Source organism: Drosophila ananassae (genome assembly GCF_017639315.1).
Source record: "Drosophila ananassae strain 14024-0371.13 chromosome Y unlocalized genomic scaffold, ASM1763931v2 tig00000168, whole genome shotgun sequence".
Lineage (NCBI taxonomy): Eukaryota > Metazoa > Arthropoda > Insecta > Diptera > Drosophilidae > Drosophila > Drosophila ananassae.
The window spans coordinates 24646-49177 of record NW_025319091.1 but is presented as its reverse complement, the minus strand read 5'-3'; the positions used below and the strand labels follow the sequence as shown (position 1 = coordinate 49177).

At 40.4% G+C, this 24532-nt stretch overlaps 1 protein-coding gene across 1 annotated transcript; it reads left to right on the top strand.

Moving 5' to 3' along the window:
• The first annotated feature begins 178 nt into the window (after nucleotides 1–178).
• Nucleotides 179–2161, top strand: LOC123258250. Its single transcript, XM_044718122.1, has one exon. The coding sequence runs from the start codon at nucleotides 179–181 to the stop codon at nucleotides 2159–2161; it is 1983 nt and encodes a 660-aa protein (XP_044574057.1).
• The last annotated feature ends 22371 nt before the right edge of the window (nucleotides 2162–24532 follow it).

Genomic DNA, 24532 nt, shown 5'->3' with positions numbered 1-24532 from the left:
CGCACAATGTGAAGAATTTGAGCTGTGTCAAAGCGATCCTGTATCGAGACAGGGTTTTTACATCAATAAGACAAGCAGAGCCATAGTAACTGTTGCGCTATTGTCACAAGTAGGACGAACATGTACATTACCGACTGCATTGGTACACATCCGCAACTCCTAAGGCACGAGTTATAATATGTATCGGAACGCTGTATTAAGGCACTGGGTCTTAGTCGGGCTCCTGGCCGGATTCTCATTTTCGGCATTTCTTCAATCACTCACGATCAAGTCTCGAGTTTCTGATCACTCGCTACAAGTAAAAGCTCATATTCTAGGAAAAATCACATCAACGCTGGCAAGGGAAAACATCGATGCATCTGCGCTTGAGATCTTCAATGGGATTCCGCTTGCAGACACTGAATTCAGTTGCCTACTAGGCACCGATTCTGTATGGGCTATTTTAACCGGCAACAGGAAGCTGGATGCGCAAGGCAACATAATAGCTATTTCAACAATCTTTGGATGGGTTATCACATCGATTGCGTATCAAAATCCATCAATCACCACGTCATTTTTGTCTACAGTCGATATCCATGCTACTCTACAAAGGTTTTGGGAAATCGAGGACTCCCAAATCACCACTCACCATGATCCAGAAAATGTTAAGGTTGAAGAGCATTTTCAAACCACGCACTCACGCGACTCCAAGGGAAGATACACCGTAGAGCTTCCATTCAAGGATGCAGATCCACAATTCACTGACACTCTGCAGGGAGCAACCCAACGCTTTGCTTCTGTGGAGCGCCGTCTACATAGAGACACAGATCTGCACTCACGGTATGTACAATTCATGCAAGAGTATATTTCTCTAGGCCACATGCGCCAATTGAACCCTGACGAAATTCTCACCAACGATGGAAGGGTATTCTACATGCCACATCACCCGGTACTTGGAAAGAAACTACGAGTAGTTTTTGACGGTTCATTCCAAGATTCTTCTGGTCAATCTTTAAACGACACCCTGAACGTTGGGCCGAGCATTCAACGAAACCTGTTCGATGTATGCGTACGCTTTCGCCTACATAAATACGTTTTTTCTGCGAACATCATCAAGATGTTCAGGCAAATTTGGATCAACAAGCATCACCGCAACTATCAACGCATCGTTTGGAGAGAACATCCTTCAGCTCCACTTCTACATTACCAACTCTGCACTGTAACCTATGGCACTGCGTGTGCACCATTTCTGGCTGTACGGGTTCTTGAGCAACTGGCCAGAGACTACTATCATTTGTATCCAACTGCTGCGCGCATTCTTCTTGAAGATTTCTACGTTGACGACGTTTTAACAGGAGCTGACACCGAGGAAAAGCTTCTACAATACAAACAAGAACTAATTCAACTAATGTCATATGCTCAACTCGAGCTTGGAAAATGGATTTCCAACAGCAACCGCGTTGTCGACCCTGAGACAACAATCACAACCAATACATCATACAGTCCACTCGAAACTACGAACAAGGTTTTGGGAATTCATTGGCAACCGCACACGGACACATTGGCATACAAGGTATCTTTGCCCAGCGAGGGAAAGATTACAAAACGGCAAGTTTTATCAGACGTGTCTCGCATTTTCGACCCACTTGGATTGCTGGCTCCAGTGGTTATTCAATTCAAAATCCTGTTCCAAGAACTTTGGGTTCTCAACTTAGACAGGGACAGCCCGCTACCACTCAGCCTGGAAGATTGGTATCTCAAATGCAAGCACGATATCAACACGCTCAATGAACTTGAGGTTCCACGCTACATTGGCAACTCTACTGACACAATTGAATTGCACGCCTGCTCGGACGCATCTATAAAAGCCTACGCCGCTGCCGTTTACAGTAGAGTCACTCTCCCTGATGGTAACATACAGGTTACTCTTATTGCTGCAAAGACTCGTGTTGCACCGCTCAAAACACAATCACTTCCACGCCTGGAATTGTGCGGCGCACTGCTACTAAGTCGACTCATCAACTCAGTCAAAGCTGCACTGAAAAACTACAACGTCACTGTTTACGCCTGGTGCGACTCTACCATTGTTTTGGCTTGGCTCTCGCACATACCTGCCAAACTAAAGACTTTCGTCGCAAACCGCACTGCCGAAATCCTCAGCATCATTCCACGAGATCACTGACAACATGTCAAATCAGATGACAACCCTGCTGACTGCGCTTCAAGGGGCATGCTAGCTAGTGACTTAGTAAACCACAACCTATGGTGGAAGGGCCCACACTGGCTATACTCAACCGAAGCTGAATGGATAAAAACACCTTGAACTCCTCATTCTAGTTTCATTTCAGATGAACAAGTCCAGGCTGAAGTAAAAGGTTCCGCTTTCACGACAATGAGAACATACAACACTGAAACCTCACTATTGGATGAACTGATCGACCGTGTCTCCTCGTGGCCGAAGCTACTTCGTATTCTCGCCTACGTTCTCAAGTTCATCCGACGCACTCGCAGAAAATCCAATACCGCTACGCTGACATTTGAGGAGATCCATGACGCACGGATCCTGTACCTGCCCCATGCCCAAGACGAATTCCAAGCTGACTACAAGCGACTCCTCAACCAGCAAGATTTGGGAAACAAATCAAAATTGCGCACCCTCTCACCGCAAATCGACAAACATGGACTCCTGCGAGTGGGTGGCCGCTTAGGTAACTCAGAACTGCCAGCGGATGTGCAGCATCCAATAATTATGCCCAAATCTCATCGCATAACAAAACTCATTCTGGAACATGAGCACCGGATTCACTTACATCCTGGAGTATCGGCGTTATTCGGGATCGCACGCCAACGCTACTAAAATGCTTTAGACAACGGCAACACACATTCCACCAATTCATGTCAGATCTGCCGTCTGTCCGGGTTCGGCAGGCATTTCCGTTTGCAAACACTGGCTGCGACTACGCCGGTCCAATCACCCTCAAGGTCCACAAGGGACGAAATCCACGCAAAGAAAAGGGTTACATCTGCCTATTTGTATGCCTAGCCACTTCTGCCTTGCATTTGGAATTGGCTACAGATCTTACAACCGACACATTCTTGGCGGCACCCAGACGATTCATCTCTCGCCGCGGGAAATGCTCGCAAATGTATAGCGACAACGGGAGAAACTTCGTCGGGGCAAAAAGGGTATTGAACGAAATGCAAACTCTTCTGAAGTCAGACGAACACAACAACTGTACTAAAGGCCCTGGCATAACTAGAGACGACAATATCAAAAAAGAAAGGAGTACGCATATTTTTTACCCAAACTTTATTTTACCTATCAAAGTATAGATTTGCCAACAAAATTTAAGGTTTCATAATTTTATAAGCGTTGGAATAAAAAACAATCCAGCAGGAATGCGAAATGAAAAGTCTATAACTCCTCTAAAGAATAAAAGCTCTATAACTCCTCTAAAAATGGTCAGAGTTGACTGAATTTTGTTCTGTGGTCATAGATTAGAGAATGAAACAGTTTGGCACTAAAACCTTTTCAAAATACTTTTTTAAACTGGCGGTACCGAAATATGACATTTTTGGGGGCGGTAGGGGGCGTGGCACAAATTTGAAACAAACGTGGCCTGCGTTTTATTTGCAAGAGTCATCGTGCCAAAATTTAGAGCAGTGTCTCTTATAGTCTTTAAGATCCCCAAGTTCACTCTAACGGATAACTAGCGACGACAATAACAAAAGAGAAAGGAGTACTCATCTCTTTCGCCCAAACTTTATTTTACCTATCAAAGTATAGATTTCCAAACAAAATTTTAGGTTTCATTTTAGGTTTTGTAAGTGTTGGAATAAATAACAATCCAGCAGGAATGGAAAATGAAAAGTCTATAACTCCTCTTAAGAATGAAAAGTCTATAACTCCTCTTAAAATGGTCCGAGTTGACTGAATTTTGTTCTGTGATCATAAATTAGATAGGGAAACAGTTTGGTATTAAAACCTTTTCAAAATACTCCAAAAAGTACTCCTAAAACTGGCGGTACCGAAATATGACATTTTTGGGGTCGGTAGGGGGCGTGGCACAAATGTGAAACAAACGGGGCCTGCGTTTTATTTGCAGGAGTCATCGTGCTAAAATTAAGAGCAGTGCCTCTTATAGTTTTTAAGATCCACGAGTTCACTCGGACAGATAACTAGAGACGACAAAAACCGAAAAGAAAGGAGTACTCATCTTTTTCACCCAAACTTTATTTTACCTATCAAAGTCTAGATTTCCCAATAAAATTTAAGGTTTCATAATTTTGTAAGTATTGGAATAAATAACAATTCAGGCTGGAATGGAAAATGAAAAGTCTATAACTCCTCTAACGAATGAAAAGTCTATAACTTCTCTAAAAATGGTCCGATTTTGCTAAATTTTGTTCTGTGGTCATAAATTAGAAAGTGAACCAATTTGGCCTTAAAACCTTTTCAAAATACTTTTTGGAACTGACGGTACCGAAATATGACATTTTTGGGGGCGGTAGGGGCAAATTTGACACAAAAATTTGAAACAAACGGGGCCTGCGGTTTATTTCAGGAGTCATCGTGCCAAAATTTAGAGCAGTGTCTCTTTTAGTCTTTAAGATCCCCAAGGTCACTCGAACGGATAACTAGCGACGACAATAACAAAAAAGAAAGGAGCACGCATCTTTTTCACCCAAACTTTATTGTACCTATCAAAGTATAGATTTCCCAACAAAATTTTAGGTTTCATAATTTTGTAAGTGTTGGAATAAATAACAATCCAGCAGGAATGGAAAATGAAAAGTCTACAAAAGCTCTTAAGATCCACGAGTTCACTCGGACAGATAACTAGAGACGACCAAAACCGAAAAGAAAGGAGTACTCATCTTTTTCACCCAAACTTTATTTTTCCTATCAAAGTGTAGATTTCCCAATAAAATTTTAGGTTTCAAAATACTTTTTTGAACTGGCGGTAGCAAAATAAGACATTTTTGGGGGCGGTAGGGGGCGTGGCACAAATTTGAAACAAACGGGCCTGCGTTTTAGTTTAGGAGTCATCGTGCCAAAATTTAGAGCAGTGTCTCATATAATCTTTAAGATTCCCAACCTCACTCTACCGGATAACTAGCGACGACAAAAACCGAAAAGAAAGGAGTACTCATCTTTTTCACCCAAAGCTTATTTTACCTATCAAAGTATAGATTTCCCAACAAATTTCCCAACAAAATTTTAGGTTTCATAATTTTATAAGTGTTGAAATAAATAACAATCCTGCAGGAATGCAAAATGAAAAGTCTATAACTCCTCTAAAGAATGAAAAGTCTGTAACTCCTCTTAAAATGGTTCGATTTGACTGAATTTTGTTCTGTGGTCAAAAATTAGACAGTGAAGCAGTTTGACATTAAAACCCTTTCAAAATACTTTTTTGAACTGGCGGTAGCAAAATAAGACATTTTTGGGGGCGGTAGGGGGCGTGGCACAAATTTGAAACAAACGGGCCTGCGTTTTAGTTTAGGAGTCATCGTGCCAAAATTTAGAGCAGTGTCTCTTATAGTCTTTAAGATCCCCAACTTCACTCTAACGGATAACTAGCGACGACAATAACAAAAGAGAAAGGAGTACTAATCTTTTTCGCCCAACCTTTATTTTACCTATCAAAGTATAGATTTCCCAATAAAATTTTAGGTTTCTTAATTTTGTAAGTATTAAAATAAATAACAATCCAGCAGGAATAGAAAATGAAAAGTCTTTAACTCCTCTTAAGAATGAAAAGTCTATAACTCCTCTTAAAATGGTCCGAATTGACTGAAATTTGTTCTGTGGTCATAAATTAGACAGTGAAGCAGTTTGACATTAAAACCTTTTCAAAATACTTTTTTAAACTGGCGGTACCGAAATATGAAATTTTTGGGGTCGGTAGGGGTCGTGGCACAAATTTGAAACAAACGGGTCCTGCGTTTTATTTCAGGAGTCATCATCGTGCCAAAATTTAAAGCAGTGTCTCTTATAGTCTTTAAGATCCACGAGTTCACTCGGACAGATAACTAGAGACGACAAAAACCGAAAAGAAAGGAGTACTCTTTTACTTTTCACCCAAAGCTTATTTTACCTATCAAAGTATAGATTTCCCAACAAAATTTTAGGTTTCATAATTTTGTAAGTGTTGGAATAAATAACAATTCAGGCTGGAATGGAAAATGAAAAGTCTATAACTCCTCTAACGAATGAAAAGTCTATAACTCCTCTAAAAATGGTCAGATTTTGTTTCGTCTCTGTTTTGTCCCCAGTTTCGCATGCGCTTTATTGGCATTTGTAGCGTATGCGCTTTGGGGAGCTTTAGTTGAGCTTCTGCGCAAGCTCTTGTTTTGGCGTTTGTTGTGATTTGGAGTTTATTGGAGCCGCTTGTATTAGGGTTAAATTGAGCCCAAAATAAATATATTGAAACTATAATTTGAAACGCGTATAGTTATTCGGTTGCTATTAAAAACTATTAATAGCTCAACACCCCGTTTGTTTCAAATTTGTGCCGCGCCGCCTACCGCCCCCAAAAATGTCATATTTCGGTACCGTCAGTTCCAAAAAGTATTTTGAAAAGGTTTTAAGGCCAAATTGTTTCACTTTCTAATTTATGACCACAGAACAAAATTTAGCAAAATCTGCAAATGCTGATAACAACAGCTGCAGCTTAGCATATTATAATTATTTTAGATGAATTCTTTGGTGGCTGCTTGGCCCAACATCCTCCCCCCATTGAAGGGTTAGCCTTCAATAACAATGTCGGAAGGGGCAGCAGTCACATTATTGCAGAGGTTGTTCCATGGGTTGTCCTCCCTACCACAGAGCGCCGACACATCCCGTGATAGTCCACCGTGGCCAGAAAACACCCAGCCAAATCGAGTGTTCTGAGCAATTGGGAGCCCGTGACCTAACTGGATTTGGCCAGCCGACAACAGGTCAAAGAATAAGCCGGCTCCAATCAGCAGGTCCACTCGCTGCGTTTTGTGGAAGTTGGGGTCAGCTAGGTCCATATTACCAGGAATCTTCCAGCCCGAAGCATCTATGTCCTGGCTGGGCTGATAGTCCGTTATATGTGAAGCCACAACAGCCTCAATTTCCACTGAATATGTGCTAAGGCGGGACTTCAAGCACACATTAACCGATGCTCCATCTGTTTCAAATCCAGCGCCGCCGAAACCGGCCACCGTTGTGGAGCATTTGGAGCGGCCAAGCTGAAGTTCATTCGCCAGCCGCGACGAGATGAGATGTACTTGTGAACCGGAATCCAGTAACGCTCGGCAAGGCAGGAAGTCTCCAGATCGACCACGAACGAGTACATTTGCTGTTGGCAGGAGCACTAGCTCAGCATTGCGATCCTGGTTCATAACAGGGTTGATTGAGCGGGATGAGTTCGCACCAGCAACTGCACCGATGGGACGTGAGACTCGTGCGGGTGAAACCTGCCCGCGAGGGTGCAACAGAATATGATGACGGTGATTGCACGTCGAGCAGCGGGAAGCTGAGCATCCGCGAGCGAGATGGCCATCCTCCAGACAAACAAAACAGCGAGCCAGACGCCGCACTTCGTCGTATCGTTCCTCAATTGGCAAAGCATTGAACTTTGGACAAGCTGGAAGCTCGTGCGCCGAAACACCACACAGGGCGCATAGAACAGGACTGGCGTTAATAACCATGCACGAGGATCGGTTATTGGACGATCTACCTCGGCCTACTTGGTTAACTGGTGAATACGCCAAAGAAAAGTCAACGCTTTCGAGAGTCCGGCACCTTTGCTCTAAGAATCGTGCCATAGACTCCCAAGATGGAAGGCTGTCATCAGTGCTTCCTGCCAGAGAGTCTTCCCATTTGGCCTTTGTAGCGGGGTCCAGCTTTTGGAAGAGGATCTGGATGAGGAGGCACCCTTGAATTTCGGCCGACGTCCCGGAACTCATGAGGGCCCGCATATGTCCATTGAATCGGTCGGATAACTCCCGAAGAGTAGCAACGGATCCCGGCTCAACCACCCTTAGCTGCAGGATCTCGTTGATGTGAGCCTGGAAGATTAACCGACGGTTGCTGAAACGGTTGCGCAAAAGGTCAAGGGCAACATCATAGTTAGCGTCGGTAATCTCTAGCGCCCTCACAGTCTCCAGGGCTGAGTCCCGCAGGCAGGAAATGAGCCACCTGAGCTTCTCCATCTTGGTCAAGTGCGGGTGACTGTCGATGGTTGTCCTAAATAGGGCGCAGAAATCCGGCCACTCGGCATAGCCGCCGCTGAATGTTGGCATCGGCAACGGTGGCAAGGAGGGGGCTGGTTTGTATGGCATTGGCGATACACTGGCACCGTCGAGAAGTGTGGAGTGGGCAGCGATTCTCATGGAGCGCTTGGCAACCTCCACCTGAATTTCCACTTCCACATCAGTCGCCAGCTGCGAGAATCTCCAATACAAATCACTCCCGATCTCGCTAAAATTAAGCTCCTCCAATTCTTCTTGAAGCGCGGTGAACCGCTCACGCAAACGCTTCTCCACTGACTCCAGCGCCATAATAGTACAATCCTCAGTCCGCGCCGCAGCCTTCACTTTATGATGCAGCGCCTCCATCTCCTGGCAGGTGACCTCTGCTCTTCTCCGCAGCATCCTTTCCCGGTTCGCGGCAGCAGCTCCAATAGTCTCAGCTCCAGACTCCATTATTTGATTAAAATGCAACTTGTAACAACAACAAGGGCGTTTTCTTGGCACTTTTAATGTTGATCACAATAATCAACCGGGATGAGATCACGTCGGGGTCACCAATGTTGAGCTATTAATAGTTTTTAATAGCAACCGAATAACTATACGCGTTTCAAATTATAGTTTCAATATATTTATTTTGGGCTCAATTTAACCCTAATACAAGCGGCTCCAATAAACTCCAAATCACAACAAACGCCAAAACAAGAGCTTGCGCAGAAGCTCAACTAAAGCTCCCCAAAGCGCATACGCTACAAATGCCAATAAAGCGCATGCGAAACTGGGGACAAAACAGAGACGAAACATGCTGATAACAACAGCTGCAGCTTAGCATATTATAATTATTTTAGATGAATTCTTTGGTGGCTGCTTGGCCCAACACGGGGCCTGCGTTTTATTTGCAGGAGTCATCGTGCCAAAATTAAGAGCAGTCTATAAGGTCCCCAAGTTCACTCGAACGGATAACTAGAGACGACAAAAACCGAAAAGAAAGGAGTACTCATCTTTTTCACCCAAAGCTTATTTTACCTATCAAAGTATAGATTTCCCAACAAAATTTTAGGTTTCATAATTTTGTAAGTGTTGGAATAGATAACAATTCAGGCTGGAATGGAAAATGAAAAGTCTATAACTCCTCTAAAAATGGTCCGATTTGGCTAAATTTTGTTCTGTGGTCATGAATTAGAAAGTGAAACAATTTGGCCCTAAAACCTTTTCAAAATACCTTTTGGAACTGACGGTACCGAAATATGACATTTTTGGGGGCGGTAGGGGGCGTGGCACAAATTTGAAACAAACGGGGGCTGCATTTTATTTCAGGAGTCATCGTGCCAAAATTTAGAGCAGTGTCTCTTATAGTCTTTAAGATCCCCAAGTTCACTCGAACGGATAACTAGCGACGACAATAACAAAAAAGAAAGGAGCACGCATCTTTTTCACCCAAACTTTATTTACCTATCAAAGTATAGATTTCCCAACAAAATTTTAGGTTTCATAATTTTGTAAGTGTTGGAATAAATAACAATCCAGCAAGAATGGAAAATGAAAAGTCTATAACTCCTCTTAATAATGAAAAGTCTATAACTCCTCTAAAAATGGTCCGATTTGGCTAAATTTTGTTCTGTGGTCATAAATTAGAAAGTGAAACAATTTGGCATTAAAACCTTTTCAAAATACTTTTTGGAACTGACGGTACCGAAATATGACATTTTTGGGGGCGTTAGGGGGCGTGGCACAAATTTGAAACAAACGGGGACTGCGTTTTATTTCAGGAGTCATCGTGCCAAAATTTAGAGCAGTGTCTCTTTTAGTCTTTAAGATCCCCAAGGTCACTCGAACGGATAACTAGCGACGACAATAACAAAAAAGAAAGGAGCACGCATCTTTTTCACCCAAACTTTATTTACCTATCAAAGTATTGATTTCCCAACAAAATTTTAGGTTTCATAATTTTGCTAGTGTTGGAATAAATAACAATCCAGCAGGAATGGAAAATGAAAAGTCTATAACTCCTCTAAAGAATGAAAACTCTATAACTCCTCTTAAAATGGTCAGAGTTGACTGAATTTTGTTCTGTGGTCATAGATTAGAGAGTGAAACAGTTTGGCACTAAAACTGCGTTTTATTTCAGGAGTCATCGTGCCAAAATTTAGAGCAGTGTCTCTTATAGTCTTTAAGATCCCCAAGTTCACTCGAACGGATAACTAGCGACGACAATAACAAAAAAGAAAGGAGCACGCATCTTTTTCACCCAAACTTTATTGTACCTATCAAAGTATAGATTTCCCAACAAAATTTTAGGTTTCATAATTTTGACTTAATACTAAACTTTTAAAAAATACTTTTTTGAACTGGCGGTACCGAAATATGACACTTTTGGGGGCGGTAGGGGGCGTGGCACAAATTTGAAACAAGCCTGCGTATTATTTGCAGGAGTCATCGTGCCAAAATTTAGAGTAGTGTCTCTTATAGTCTTTAAGATCCACGAGTTAACTCGAACAGGTAACTAGAGACGACAATAACAAAAAAGAAAGGAGTACGCATCTTTTTTACCCAAACTTTATTTTATCTATCAAAGTATAGATTTCCCAACAAATTTCCAAAAAAAATTTTAGGTTTCATAATTTTATAAGTGTTGAAATAAATAACAATCCAGCAGGAATGCAAAATGAAAAGTCTATAACTCCTCTAACGAATGAAAAGCCTATAACTCCTCTAAAAATAGTCAGAGTTGACTGAATTTTGTTCTGTGGTCATAGATTAGAGAGTGAAACAGTTTGGCACTAAAACTTTTTCAAAATACTTTTTTGAACTGGCGGTACCGAAATATGACACTTTTGGGGGCGGTAGGGGGCGTGGCACAAATTTGAAACAAGCCTGCGTATTATTTGCAGGAGTCATCGTGCCAAAATTTAAAGCAGTGTCTCTTATAGTCTTTAAGATCCACGAGTTCACTCGGACAGATAACTAGAGACGACAAAAACCGAAAAGAGAGGAGTACTCATCTTTTTTACCCAAAGTTTATTTTACCTATCAAAGTATAGATTTTCCAACAAAATTTTAGGTTTAATAATTTTGTAAGTGTTGGAATAAATAGCAATTCAGGCTGGAATGGAAAATGAAAAGTCCATAACTCCTCTAACGAATGAAAAGTCTGTAACTCCTCTAAAAATGGTCCGATTTGACTAAATTTTGTTCTGTGGTCATGAATTAGAAAGTGAAACAGTTTGGCACTAAAACTTTTTCAAAATACTTTTTTGAACTGGCGGTACCGAAATATGACACTTTTGGGGGCGGTAGGGGGCGTGGCACAAATTTGAAACAAGCCTGCGTATTATTTGCAGGAGTCATCGTGCCAAAATTTAGAGTAGTGTCTCTTATAGTCTTTAAGATCCACGAGTTAACTCGAACAGGTAACTAGAGACGACAATAACAAAAAAGAAAGGAGTACGCATCTTTTTTACCCAAACTTTATTTTATCTATCAAAGTATAGATTTCCCAACAAATTTCCAAAAAAAATTTTAGGTTTCATAATTTTATAAGTGTTGAAATAAATAACAATCCAGCAGGAATGCAAAATGAAAAGTCTATAACTCCTCTAACGAATGAAAAGCCTATAACTCCTCTAAAAATGGTCAGAGTTGACTGAATTTTGTTCTGTGGTCATAGATTAGAGAGTGAAACAGTTTGGCACTAAAACTTTTTCAAAATACTTTTTTGAACTGGCGGTACCGAAATATGACACTTTTGGGGGCGGTAGGGGGCGTGTCACAAATTTGAAACAAACGAAGCCTGCGTATTATTTGCAGGAGTCATCGTGCCAAAATTTAGAGTAGTGTCTCTTATAGTCTTTAAGATCCACGAGTTCACTCGGACAGATAACTAGAGACGACAAAAACCGAAAAGAGAGGAGTACTCATCTTTTTTACCCAAAGTTTATTTTACCTATCAAAGTATAGATTTTCCAACAAAATTTTAGGTTTAATAATTTTGTAAGTGTTGGAATAAATAGCAATTCAGGCTGGAATGGAAAATGAAAAGTCTATAACTCCTCTAACGAATGAAAAGTCTGTAACTCCTCTAAAAATGGTCCGATTTGACTAAATTTTGTTCTGTGGTCATGAATTAGAAAGTGAAACAATTTGGCATTAAAACCTTTTCAAAATACTTTTTGGAACTGACGGTACCGAAATATGACATTTTTGGGGGCGGTAGGGGGCGTGGCACAAATTTGAAACAAACAGGGCCTGCGTTTTATTTCAGGATTCATCGTGCCAAAATTTAGAGCAGTGTCTCTTATAGTCTTTAAGATCCCCAAGTTCACTCGAACGGATAACTAGCGACGACAATAACAAAAAAGAAAGGAGCACGCATCTCGGAACTATCTTTATTTCAGAAGAACAACTCAATGTTATGGTCAATGTTATGGACGTGCTGAAACTAATGTTAATGCCAGGGTCACCCACCTCTGAGTCTGCTGACTCATATTGTTTGTTTTTGCTTGCATCGGTCAGTCGGTCATTCTTCCCGCTGATACGCTGATTCTGCTTCTGGCGCCGTCTACTAGTGCTGGGTTAATAGGTTGGATATAGTTTTATGCTTATTACTAATTATTTATAAGTGAGAAAATCGGTTAGTGGGTTTGTATATTGCGACATGCTGATGCATATTGATTGGATCAAATTACTAAGTGTGCATATAGGGTAGTAGGTCTTGGCACTAGGTGCCAACATTCTCCCCCCCCATTGAGGGACTCAATCCAATGCGGCTGTGCGTTGTTGTTGAACCGTCTCAGTGAACCGATGTGTACCCTGGCACTGGAACATATTGTGGATCTCAAAACTAGTTCCTAAAAATCTAATGTTAATAACAAAAAAATTTTTGCATCACGTGGGTGAGATCTCCAACATTTATACGATACCAATGATAATTCTATCCGGCCTGTTGTCTCCTTCGCCTTGTTGCGCGCCCTCGTAACCATTTTCCTTGAGCATCCCATGAAGTACTAGACCTTCTTTCTGGTTGGTCAGTGCGCATACAGGACTCTTGGTCCTCTCTTGACCTTGCTTCTTGCTCTCCTTTGGAGATGCATGCCACCCATGCCAGATAGGAGGTGACTTCTACTTCTTGACTTTCCTTGGTTACTGGCCCTTGCACTCTGTGCTCTTCAGTTGGGTCCATCTGCGGCTCTTCTTGTTGATCTTATCGTGGCTCGTTATCTTCTTGTTGATCCGCAATGAGTGGGGAACTATGTACTCTTCCGGATTTTACTATTTGCTCCTTGCCGATGCATGCAATCAAACCTTGTCGTGGCTCGTTAGCTTCCGGTGTCCAAGCCGTCGTATTACCGATGTTAGGAGCTGATTCCGGTCGCACTGGCCCCATCACAATTCATCCAAGCGCGGTATTTTTTAGTAGTGGTTGTCCTTCTCCCAAATATGTCTGTTGTGGCCTCATAAGCTGGGAGATGATTTCGGCGCCCAACAACAGATCAATATTCTGGGGCTGCGTAAATTCAGGATCGGCTAAGCGCAACTGAGGTGAGATGTTTCTTGGCCAGTTCCTCCCAGTGCAGCGATATTCAGGGTTGATGGCTCCAATTGTAGTCCAAGTGTGTCAACTATCCTTCTGGTGATTATGTCAATATGTGATCCAGAATCTAGCAGTGTGCGGCATTGCTGATGGGTTCCGGCTGGGCCATGTATTGCCACTTGGGCGGTTGGTAACAGAACGGTGGGCTTGGTGGGAACACACCAATCGTGATGAACTGGATCGAAGTGGAGCAGCCGACGTATTTTTCTGCATTGTTACTTGACTGGTTGCCTGACGCTCAAGGGTTTCTAACATCTGCTTCAGAGATTGTTGATTGGTTGGATCGGTGACGGCTAGTTCTAGAGCTGACAGCGTGTGTGGATCCAATCTTTCCTCAATGATGTGTACCAAGATTGGGTCCCAGTTGTCTGTTGACACTTTGAGTGCGTTGAGAGTGGCGACCATTCGGAGCACGGTATCATGTAAGCTGCGCAGCTGGTCCGCTGATCCATTTTACTGCATCGCAGTAGTCTTGATCGTGGATGCATTCCGTAAAAATTTCGTAGAATCGTAGCCAATGCCGGTAGTCTCCGTCAAACTTTGGAATTTCTACTGGTGGTATTACAAACGGAGGTGCAATCGCGGGTTTTTGTGTTGATGCTGAAGTTGATTGCGATTCTTCGCTCAAAAACGAAAAGTATTCTGCTCGTACCACCTGAAATCTGTCATCGGTGTGTCCATCATTTTTTATGGCTGGTTCCAGGTCGAGGAGATCATGGTATCCCGTGACGATTTCCTTGCATAGCTCCTTCATGTGTTGTCTGACGTGTGTGGACACTTCCCTTCCTTCAATGCGGTTGCACAGAAAGTCTTCCATATCGTCTAGTCGTCCTTCATGTCTTCGTTTTAATGATGTTACGTGAGGGTCTTCTCCCTCGGTTCCTTGTACTTGTGCCTTTTGCTCAAGATTTTCTCCTGTTTTCCGGGGCCTTGTGACGGGCCTGACCCTGATGGGATTCCATCGGAAAATATGGCTTCATATTTCTTCACCAGTTCTTCTAGCGCCTTTGCCTTTGTGAAATAATCATTTTGCGGGCTTAGCGCCAGCTCACGGAGCTTGGCGTCGATCCTTTTAAATTGGGTTTATGAGTGAGTGAGCTGTTTTAGTCTCTCCTCGAAGTATCCGTCCTTGAGCCTTCGCTTTGCGGAGTCCTTAGTGAAATTTTTTATTAGCCTTTGGATGGCTATGTTGTTTTCAATTTGCTCCTCAATGAGCATCTGGGTTACAGGGTCTGATTGTGATCCCATGGTTGCGGTGTAAGTCTCCATGACCTGCTACAACTTCTGTAAAGCTTTACGAAACAAGCTGAACCTGCAAAAGATACGTGTTGAACAAAGAAACAGTTTCAGATAGCCTTGACTTTTTGAAAATAGGAGATTAAAAACTCCAATTTACTTGAAGAAAATATTGTTTAACCACCTATAATAATTTCAATAAAATTATTTCGAGTTTTTCCTTAAATCCAAAATTAAAACATGGTATGATCTACTGATTTCAATAAGAAAATAAAAATCTTCCATGGGAAAATGTTTGGAAAAAAATCATAGAAGACCAAAAATTAATGTAGAAAATCAGAGATTTCAACTTTGGATGAGTATTTCAAAGATATGGTAACTGCTAGATACCATTTTTTAATTTTAGTTGGTACACATACATTTCAAAAATGATATGTACTAGAAACAATGATGTTCATCGCTATTACACGGCCTGCATAATTCAATATATGGTAAAATTTGATCGATTTCTTCTCATAGGTGTACCGCGGAAACTGTGGGTGATAGAACCTATGTTTGTTCTGGACTTTGGTTCAGGGGAGCCTAAAGGTTATGGAGCAGGTAAAATTATACGTGGAGGAAAAGAAAAGTTGGAAATTGTCGGCCTGTGTTATTTATAAGTGAGAAAATCGGATAGTGGGTTTGTATATTGCGACATGCTGATGCATATTGATTGGATCAAATTACTAAGTGTGCATATAGGGTAGTAGGTCTTGGCACTAGGTGCCAACACAAAATATTTTTTTAAACTGGCGGTACCAAAATATGACGTTTTTGGGGGCGGTAGGGGGCGTGGCACAAATTTGAAACAAACGGGGCTTTATTTGCAGGAGTCATCGTGCCAAAATTTAAAGCAGTGTCTCTTATAGTCTTTAAGATCAACGAGTTCACTCGTACAGATAACTAGAGACGACAAAAACAGAAAAGAAAGGAGTACTCATCTTTTTCACCCAAAAAATTTATTTTACCTATCAAAGTATAGATTTTCCAACAAAATTTTAGGTTTCATAATTTTGTAAGTGTTGGAATAAATAACAATCCAGCAGGAATGGAAAATGAAAAGTCTATAACTCCTCTTAAGAATGAAAAGTCTATAACTCCTCTTAAAATGGTCCGATTTGACTGAATTTTGTTCTGTAATCAAAAATTAGACAGTGAAGCAGTTTGACATTAAAACCTTTTCAAAATACTTTTTGGATTTGGCGGTACCGAAATATGACATTTTTGGGGTCTGTAGGGGGCGTGGCACAAATTTGAAACAAACGGGGCCTGCGTTTTATTTTAGGAGTCATCGTGCCAAAATTTAGAGCAGTGTCTCTTATAGTCTTTAAGATCCCCAACTTCACTCTAACGGATAACTAGCGACGACAATAACAAAAGAGAAAGGAGTACTCATCTTTTTCGCCCAACCTTTCTTTTACCTATCAAAGTATAGATTGTAATTTTGTAAGTCTTGGAATAAATAACAATCCAGCAGTAATGCAAAATGAATAGTCTATAACTCTTCTTTAGAATGAAAAGTCTACAACTCCTCTTAAAATGGTCCGATTTGACTGAATTTTGTTCTGTGGTCATAAATTAGACAGTGAAGCAGTTTGACATTAAAACCTTTTCAAAATACTTTTTTGAACTGGCGGTAGCAAGAAATTTTGACAAATTTCAGAGTTGACTAAATTTTGTTCTGTGGTGGGGCGTTTTTTTTCTAGATGTCATCGTGCCAAAATTTAAAGCAGTATCTCTTATGGTCTTTAAGATCCACGAGTTCACTCGGACAGATAACTATAGACGAGCATAACAAAAAAGAAAGGAGTAAGCATCTTTTTCACCAAAACTTTATTTTATTTATCAAAGTATAGATTATATAGTATAGTAAAGATCCACGAGTTCACTCAGACAGATAACTAGAGACGACAATAACAAAAAAGAAAGGAGTACGCATCTTTTTTACAAAAACTTTATTTTACCTATCAAAGTATAGATTTCCCAACAAATTTCCCAAAAAACTTTTAGGTTTCATAATTTTATAAGTGTTGAAATAAATAACAATCCAGCAGGAATGCAAAATGAAAAGTCTAAAACTCCTCTAAAGAATGAAAAGTCTATAACTCCTCTAAAGAATGAAAAGTCTATAACTCCTATTAAGAATGAAAAGTCTATAACTCCTCTAAAAAGGGTCCGATTTGACTGAATTTTGTTCTGTGGTCATAAATTAGAGAGTGAAACAGTTTGGCATTAAAACTTTCTCAAAATACTTTTTTTAACTGGCGGTACCGAAATATGACACTTTTGGGGGCGGTAGGGGGCGTTTATTTCCAGGCGTCATCGTGCCAAAATTTAGAGCAGTGTCTCTTATAACTATAACAAAAAAGAAAGTAGTACGCATCTTTTTCACCAAAACTTTATTTTATTTATCAAAGTATAGATTTCCCAACAAAATTTTAGGTTTCATAATTTTATAAGTGTTGGAATAAATAACAATTTAGCAGGAATGCAAAAATGAAAAGCCTATAACTCCTCTAAAGAATGAAAACTCCTCTAAAAATGGTCCGAGTTGACTGAATTTTGTTCTGTGGTCATAAATTAGAGAGTGAAACAGTTTGGTAATAAAACTTTTCCAAAATACTTTTTAGAACTGGCGGTACCGAATTATGACACTTTTAGGGGCGGTAGGGGGCGGGGAACAAATTTGAAACAAACGGGGCCTGCGTTTTATTTTAGGAGTCATCGTTCCAAAATTTAGAGCTGTGCCTCTTATAATCTTTAAGATCCCCAACCTCACTCTACCGGATAACTAGCGACGACAAAAACCGAAAAGAAAGGAGTACTCATCTTTTTCACCCAAAGCTTATTTTACCTATCAAAGTATAGATTTCCCAACAAATTTCCCAACAAAATTTTAGGTTTCATAATTTTATAAGTGTTGAAATAAATAACAATCCAGCAGGAATGCAAAATGAAAAGTCTATAACTCCTCTAAAGAATGAAAAGTCTGTAACTCCTCTTAAAATGGTTCGATTTGACTGAATTTTGTTCTGTGGTCAAAAATTAGACAGTGAAGCAGTTTGACATTAAAACCCTTTCAAAATACTTTTTTGAACTAGCGGTAGCAAAATAAGACATTTTTGGGGGCGGTAGGGGGCGTGGCACAAATTTGAAACAAACGGGCCTGCGTTTTAGTTTAGGAGTCATCGTGCCAAAATTTAGAGCAGTGTCTCTTATAGTCTAACTTATAGTCAACTTCACTCTAACGGATAACTAGCGACGACAATAACAAAAGAGAAAGGAGTACTAATCTTTTTCGCCCAACCTTTATTTTACCTATCAAAGTATAGATTTCCCAACAAAATTTTAGGTTTAATAATTTTGTAAGTGTTGGAATAAATAGCAATTCAGGCTGGAATGGAAAATGAAAAGTCTATAACTCCTCTAACGAATGAAAAGTCTGTAACTCCTCTAAAAATGGTCCGATTTGACTAAATTTTGTTCTGTGGTCATGAATTAGAAAGTGAAACAATTTGGCATTAAAACCTTTTCAAAATACTTTTTGGAACTGACGGTACCGAAATATGACATTTTTGGGGGCGGTAGGGGGCGTGGCACAAATTTGAAACAAACAGGGCCTGCGTTTTATTTCAGGATTCATTTATAAGTGAGAAAATCGGTTAGTGGGTTTGTATATTGCGACATGCTGATGCATATTGATTGGATCAAATTACTAAGTGTGCATATAGGGTAGTAGGTCTTGGCACTAGGTGCCAACATTCTCCCCCCCCCATTGAGGGACTCAATCCAATGCGGCTGTGCGTTGTTGTTGAACCGTCTCAGTGAACCGATGTGTACCCTGGCACTAGAACATATTGTGGATCTCAAAACTAGTTCCTAAAAATCTAATGTTAATAACAAAAAAATTTTTGCATCACGTGGGTGAGATCTCCAACATTTATACGATACCAATGATAATTCTATCCGGCCTGTTGTCTCCTTCGCCTTGTTGCGCGCCCTCGTAACCATTTTCCTTGGGCATCCCATGAAGTACTAGACCTTCTTTCTGGTTGGTCAGTGCGCATACAGGACTCTTGGTCCTCTCTTGACCTTGCTTCTTGCTCTCCTTTGGAGATGCATGCCACCCATGCCAGATAGGAGGTGACTTCTACTTCTTGACTTTCCTTGGTTACTGGCCCTTGCACTCTGTGCTCTTCAGTTGGGTCCGTCTGCGGCTCTTCTTGTTGATCTTATCGTGGCTCGTTATCTTCTTGTTGATCCGCAATGAGTGGGGAACTATGTACTCTTCCGGATTTTACTATTTGCTCCTTGCCGATGCATGCAATCAAACCTTGTCGTGGCTCGTTAGCTTCCGGTGTCCAAGCCGTCGTATTACCGATGTTAGGAGCTGATTCCGGTCGCACTGGCCCCATCACAATTCATCCATGCGCGGTATTTTTTAGTAGTGGTTGTCCTTCTCCCAAATATGTCTGTTGTGGCCTCATAAGCTGGGAGATGATTTCGGCGCCCAACAACAGATCAATATTCTGGGGCTGCGTAAATTCAGGATCGGCTAAGCGCAACTGAGGTGAGATGTTTCTTGGCCAGTTCCTCCCAGTGCAGCGATATTCAGGGTTGATGGCTCCAATTGTAGTCCAAGTGTGTCAACTATCCTTCTGGTGATTATGTCAATATGTGATCCAGAATCTAGCAGTGTGCGGCATTGCTGATGGGTTCCGGCTGGGCCATGTATTGCCACTTGGGCGGTTGGTAACAGAACGGTGGGCTTGGTGGGAACACACCAATCGTGATGAACTGGATCGAAGTGGAGCAGCCGACGTATTTTTCTGCATTGTTACTTGACTGGTTGCCTGACGCTCAAGGGTTTCTAACATCTGCTTCAGAGATTGTTGATTGGTTGGATCGGTGACGGCTAGTTCTAGAGCTGACAGCGTGTGTGGATCCAATCTTTCCTCAATGATGTGTACCAAGATTGGGTCCCAGTTGTCTGTTGACACTTTGAGTGCGTTGAGAGTGGCGACCATTCGGAGCACGGTATCATGTAAGCTGCGCAGCTGGTCCGCTGATCCATTTTACTGCATCGCTGTAGTCTTGATCGTGGATGCATTCCGTAAAAATTTCGTAGAATCGTAGCCAATGCCGGTAGTCTCCGTCAAACTTTGGAATTTCTACTGGTGGTATTACAAACGGAGGTGCAATCGCGGGTTTTTGTGTTGATGCTGAAGTTGATTGCGATTCTTCGCTCAAAAACGAAAAGTATTCTGCTCGTACCACCTGAAATCTGTCATCGGTGTGTCCATCATTTTTTATGGCTGGTTCCAGGTCGAGGAGATCATGGTATCCCGTGACGATTTCCTTGCATAGCTCCTTCATGTGTTGTCTGACGTGTGTGGACACTTCCCTTCCTTCGGTGCGGTTGCACAGAAAGTCTTCCATATCGTCTAGTCGTCCTTCATGTCTTCGTTTTAATGATGTTACGTGAGGGTCTTCTCCCTCGGTTCCTTGTACTTGTGCCTTTTGTCAAGATTTTCTCCTGTTTTCCGGGGCCTTGTGACGGGCCTGACCCTGATGGGATTCCATCGGAAAATATGGCTTCATATTTCTTCACCAGTTCTTCTAGCGCCTTTGCCTTTGTGAAATAATCATTTTGCGGGCTTAGCGCCAGCTCACGGAGCTTGGCGTCGATCCTTTTAAATTGGGTTTATGAGTGAGTGAGCTGTTTTAGTCTCTCCTCGAAGTATCCGTCCTTGAGCCTTCGCTTTGCGGAGTCCTTAGTGAAATTTTTTATTAGCCTTTGGATGGCTATGTTGTTTTCAATTTGCTCCTCAATGAGCATCTGGGTTACAGGGTCTGATTGTGATCCCATGGTTGCGGTGTAAGTCTCCATGACCTGCTACAACTTCTGTAAAGCTTTACGAAACAAGCTGAACCTGCAAAAGATACGTGTTGAACAAAGAAACAGTTTCAGATAGCCTTGACTTTTTGAAAATAGGAGATTAAAAACTCCAATTTACTTGAAGAAAATATTGTTTAACCACCTATAATAATTTCAATAAAATTATTTCGAGTTTTTCCTTAAATCCAAAATTAAAACATGGTATGATCTACTGATTTCAATAAGAAAATAAAAATCTTCCATGGGAAAATGTTTGGAAAAAAATCATAGAAGACCAAAAATTAATGTAGAAAATCAGAGATTTCAACTTTGGATGAGTATTTCAAAGATATGGTAACTGCTAGATACCATTTTTTAATTTTAGTTGGTACACATACATTTCAAAAATGATATGTACTAGAAACAATGATGTTCATCGCTATTACACGGCCTGCATAATTCAATATATGGTAAAATTTGATCGATTTCTTCTCATAGGTGTACCGCGGAAACTGTGGGTGATAGAACCTATGTTTGCTCTGGACTTTGGTTCAGGGGAGCCTAAAGGTTATGGAGCAGGTAAAATTATACGTGGAGGAAAAGAAAAGTTGGAAATTGTCGGCCTGTGTTATTTATAAGTGAGAAAATCGGATAGTGGGTTTGTATATTGCGACATGCTGATGCATATTGATTGGATCAAATTACTAAGTGTGCATATAGGGTAGTAGGTCTTGGCACTAGGTGCCAACACAAAATATTTTTTTAAACTGGCGGTACCAAAATATGACGTTTTTGGGGGCGGTAGGGGGCGTGGCACAAATTTGAAACAAACGGGGCCTGCGTTTTATTTGCAGGAGTCATCGTGCCAAAATTTAAAGCAGTGTCTCTTATAGTCTTTAAGATCAACGAGTTCACTCGTACAGATAACTAGAGACGACAAAAACAGAAAAGAAAGGAGTACTCATCTTTTTCACCCAAAAAATTTATTTTACCTATCAAAGTATAGATTTTCCAACAAAATTTTAGGTTTCATAATTTTGTAAGTGTTGGAATAAATAACAATCCAGCAGGAATGGAAAATGAAAAGTCTATAACTCCTCTTAAGAATGAAAAGTCTATAACTCCTCTTAAAATGGTCCGATTTGACTAAATTTTGTTCTGTAATCAAAAATTAGACAGTGAAGCAGTTTGACATTAAAACCTTTTCAAAATACTTTTTGGATTTGGCGGTACCGAAATATGACATTTTTGGGGTCTGTAGGGGGCGTGGCACAAATTTGAAACAAACGGGGCCTGCGTTTTATTTTAGGAGTCATCGTGCCAAAATTTAGAGCAGTGTCTCTTATAGTCTTTAAGATCCCCAACTTCACTCTAACGGATAACTAGCGACGACAATAACAAAAGAGAAAGGAGTACTCATCTTTTTCGCCCAACCTTTCTTTTACCTATCAAAGTATAGATTGTAATTTTGTAAGTCTTGGAATAAATAACAATCCAGCAGTAATGCAAAATGAATAGTCTATAACTCTTCTTTAGAATGAAAAGTCTACAACTCCTCTTAAAATGGTCCGATTTGACTGAATTTTGTTCTGTGGTCATAAATTAGAGAGTGAAACAGTTTGGCATTAAAACTTTCTCAAAATACTTTTTTTAACTGGCGGTACCGAAATATGACACTTTTGGGGGCGGTAGGGGGCGTTTATTTCCAGGCGTCATCGTGCCAAAATTTAGAGCAGTGTCTCTTATAACTATAACAAAAAAGAAAGTAGTACGCATCTTTTTCACCAAAACTTTATTTTATTTATCAAAGTATAGATTTCCCAACAAAATTTTAGGTTTCATAATTTTATAAGTGTTGGAATAAATAACAATTAAGCAGGAATGCAAAAATGAAAAGCCTATAACTCCTCTAAAGAATGAAAACTCCTCTAAAAATGGTCCGAGTTGACTGAATTTTGTTCTGTGGTCATAAATTAGAGAGTGAAACAGTTTGGTAATAAAACTTTTCCAAAATACTTTTTAGAACTGGCGGTACCGAATTATGACACTTTTAGGGGCGGTAGGGGGCGGGGAACAAATTTGAAACAAACGGGGCCTGCGTTTTATTTTAGGAGTCATCGTTCCAAAATTTAGAGCTGTGTCTCTTATAATCTTTAAGATCCCCAACCTCACTCTACCGGATAACTAGCGACGACAAAAACCGAAAAGAAAGGAGTACTCATCTTTTTCACCCAAAGCTTATTTTACCTATCAAAGTATAGATTTCCCAACAAATTTCCCAACAAAATTTTAGGTTTCATAATTTTATAAGTGTTGAAATAAATAACAATCCAGCAGGAATGCAAAATGAAAAGTCTATAACTCCTCTAAAGAATGAAAAGTCTGTAACTCCTCTTAAAATGGTTCGATTTGACTGAATTTTGTTCTGTGGTCAAAAATTAGACAGTGAAGCAGTTTGACATTAAAACCCTTTCAAAATACTTTTTTGAACTGGCGGTAGCAAAATAAGACATTTTTGGGGGCGGTAGGAGGCGTGGCACAAATTTGAAAGAAACGGGGCCTGCGTTTTATTTCAGGAGTCATCGCGCCAAAATTAAAAGCAGTGTCTCTTTTAGTCTTTAAGATCCACGAGTTCAATCGGACAGATAACTAGAGAAGACAATAACAAAAAAGAAAGGAGTACGCATCTTTTTCACCCAAACTTTATTTTGTCTTTCAAAGAATAGATTTCCCAACAAAATTTTAGGTTTCATAATTTTGTAAGTCTTGGAATAAATAACAATCCAGCAGTAATGCAAAATGAATAGTCTATAACTCCTCTTTAGAATGAAAAATCCACAACTCCTCTTAAAATGGTCCGATTTGACTGAATTTTGTTCTGTGGTTAGACAGTGAATTAGACAGCGAAGCAGTTTGACATTAAAACCTTTTCAAATTACTTTTTTCAACTGGCGGTAGCAAGAAATTTTGACGAATTTCAGAGTTGACTGAATTTTGTTCTGTGGTGGGGCGTTTATTTCCAGGCGTCATCGTGCCAAAATTTAGAGCAGTATCTCTTATGGTCTTTAAGATCCACGAGTTCACTCGGACAGATAACTATAGAGGAGCATAACAAAAAAGAAAGGAGTACGCATCTTTTTCATCCAAACTTTATTTCACCTATCAAAGTACAGATTTCCCAACAAAATTTTAGGTTTCATAATTTTGTAAGTGTTGGAATAAATAACAATCCAGCAGGAATGGAAAAAGCTACAAAAGCTCTTAAGATCCACGAGTTCACTCGGACAGATAACTAGAGTCGACCAAAACCGAAAAGAAAGGAGTACTCATCTTTTTCACCCAAACTTTACTTTTCCTATCAAAGTGTAGATTTCCCAATAAAATTTTAGGTTTCTTAATTTTGTAAGTGTTAAAATAAATAACAATCCAGCAGGAATAGAAAATGAAAAGTCTATAACTCCTCTTAAGGATGAAAAGTCTATAACTCCTCTTAAAAAGGTCCGATTTGACTGAATTTTGTTCTGTGATCATAAATTGGATAGTGAAACAGTTTGGAATTAAAACCTTTTCAAAATACTTTTTTAAAC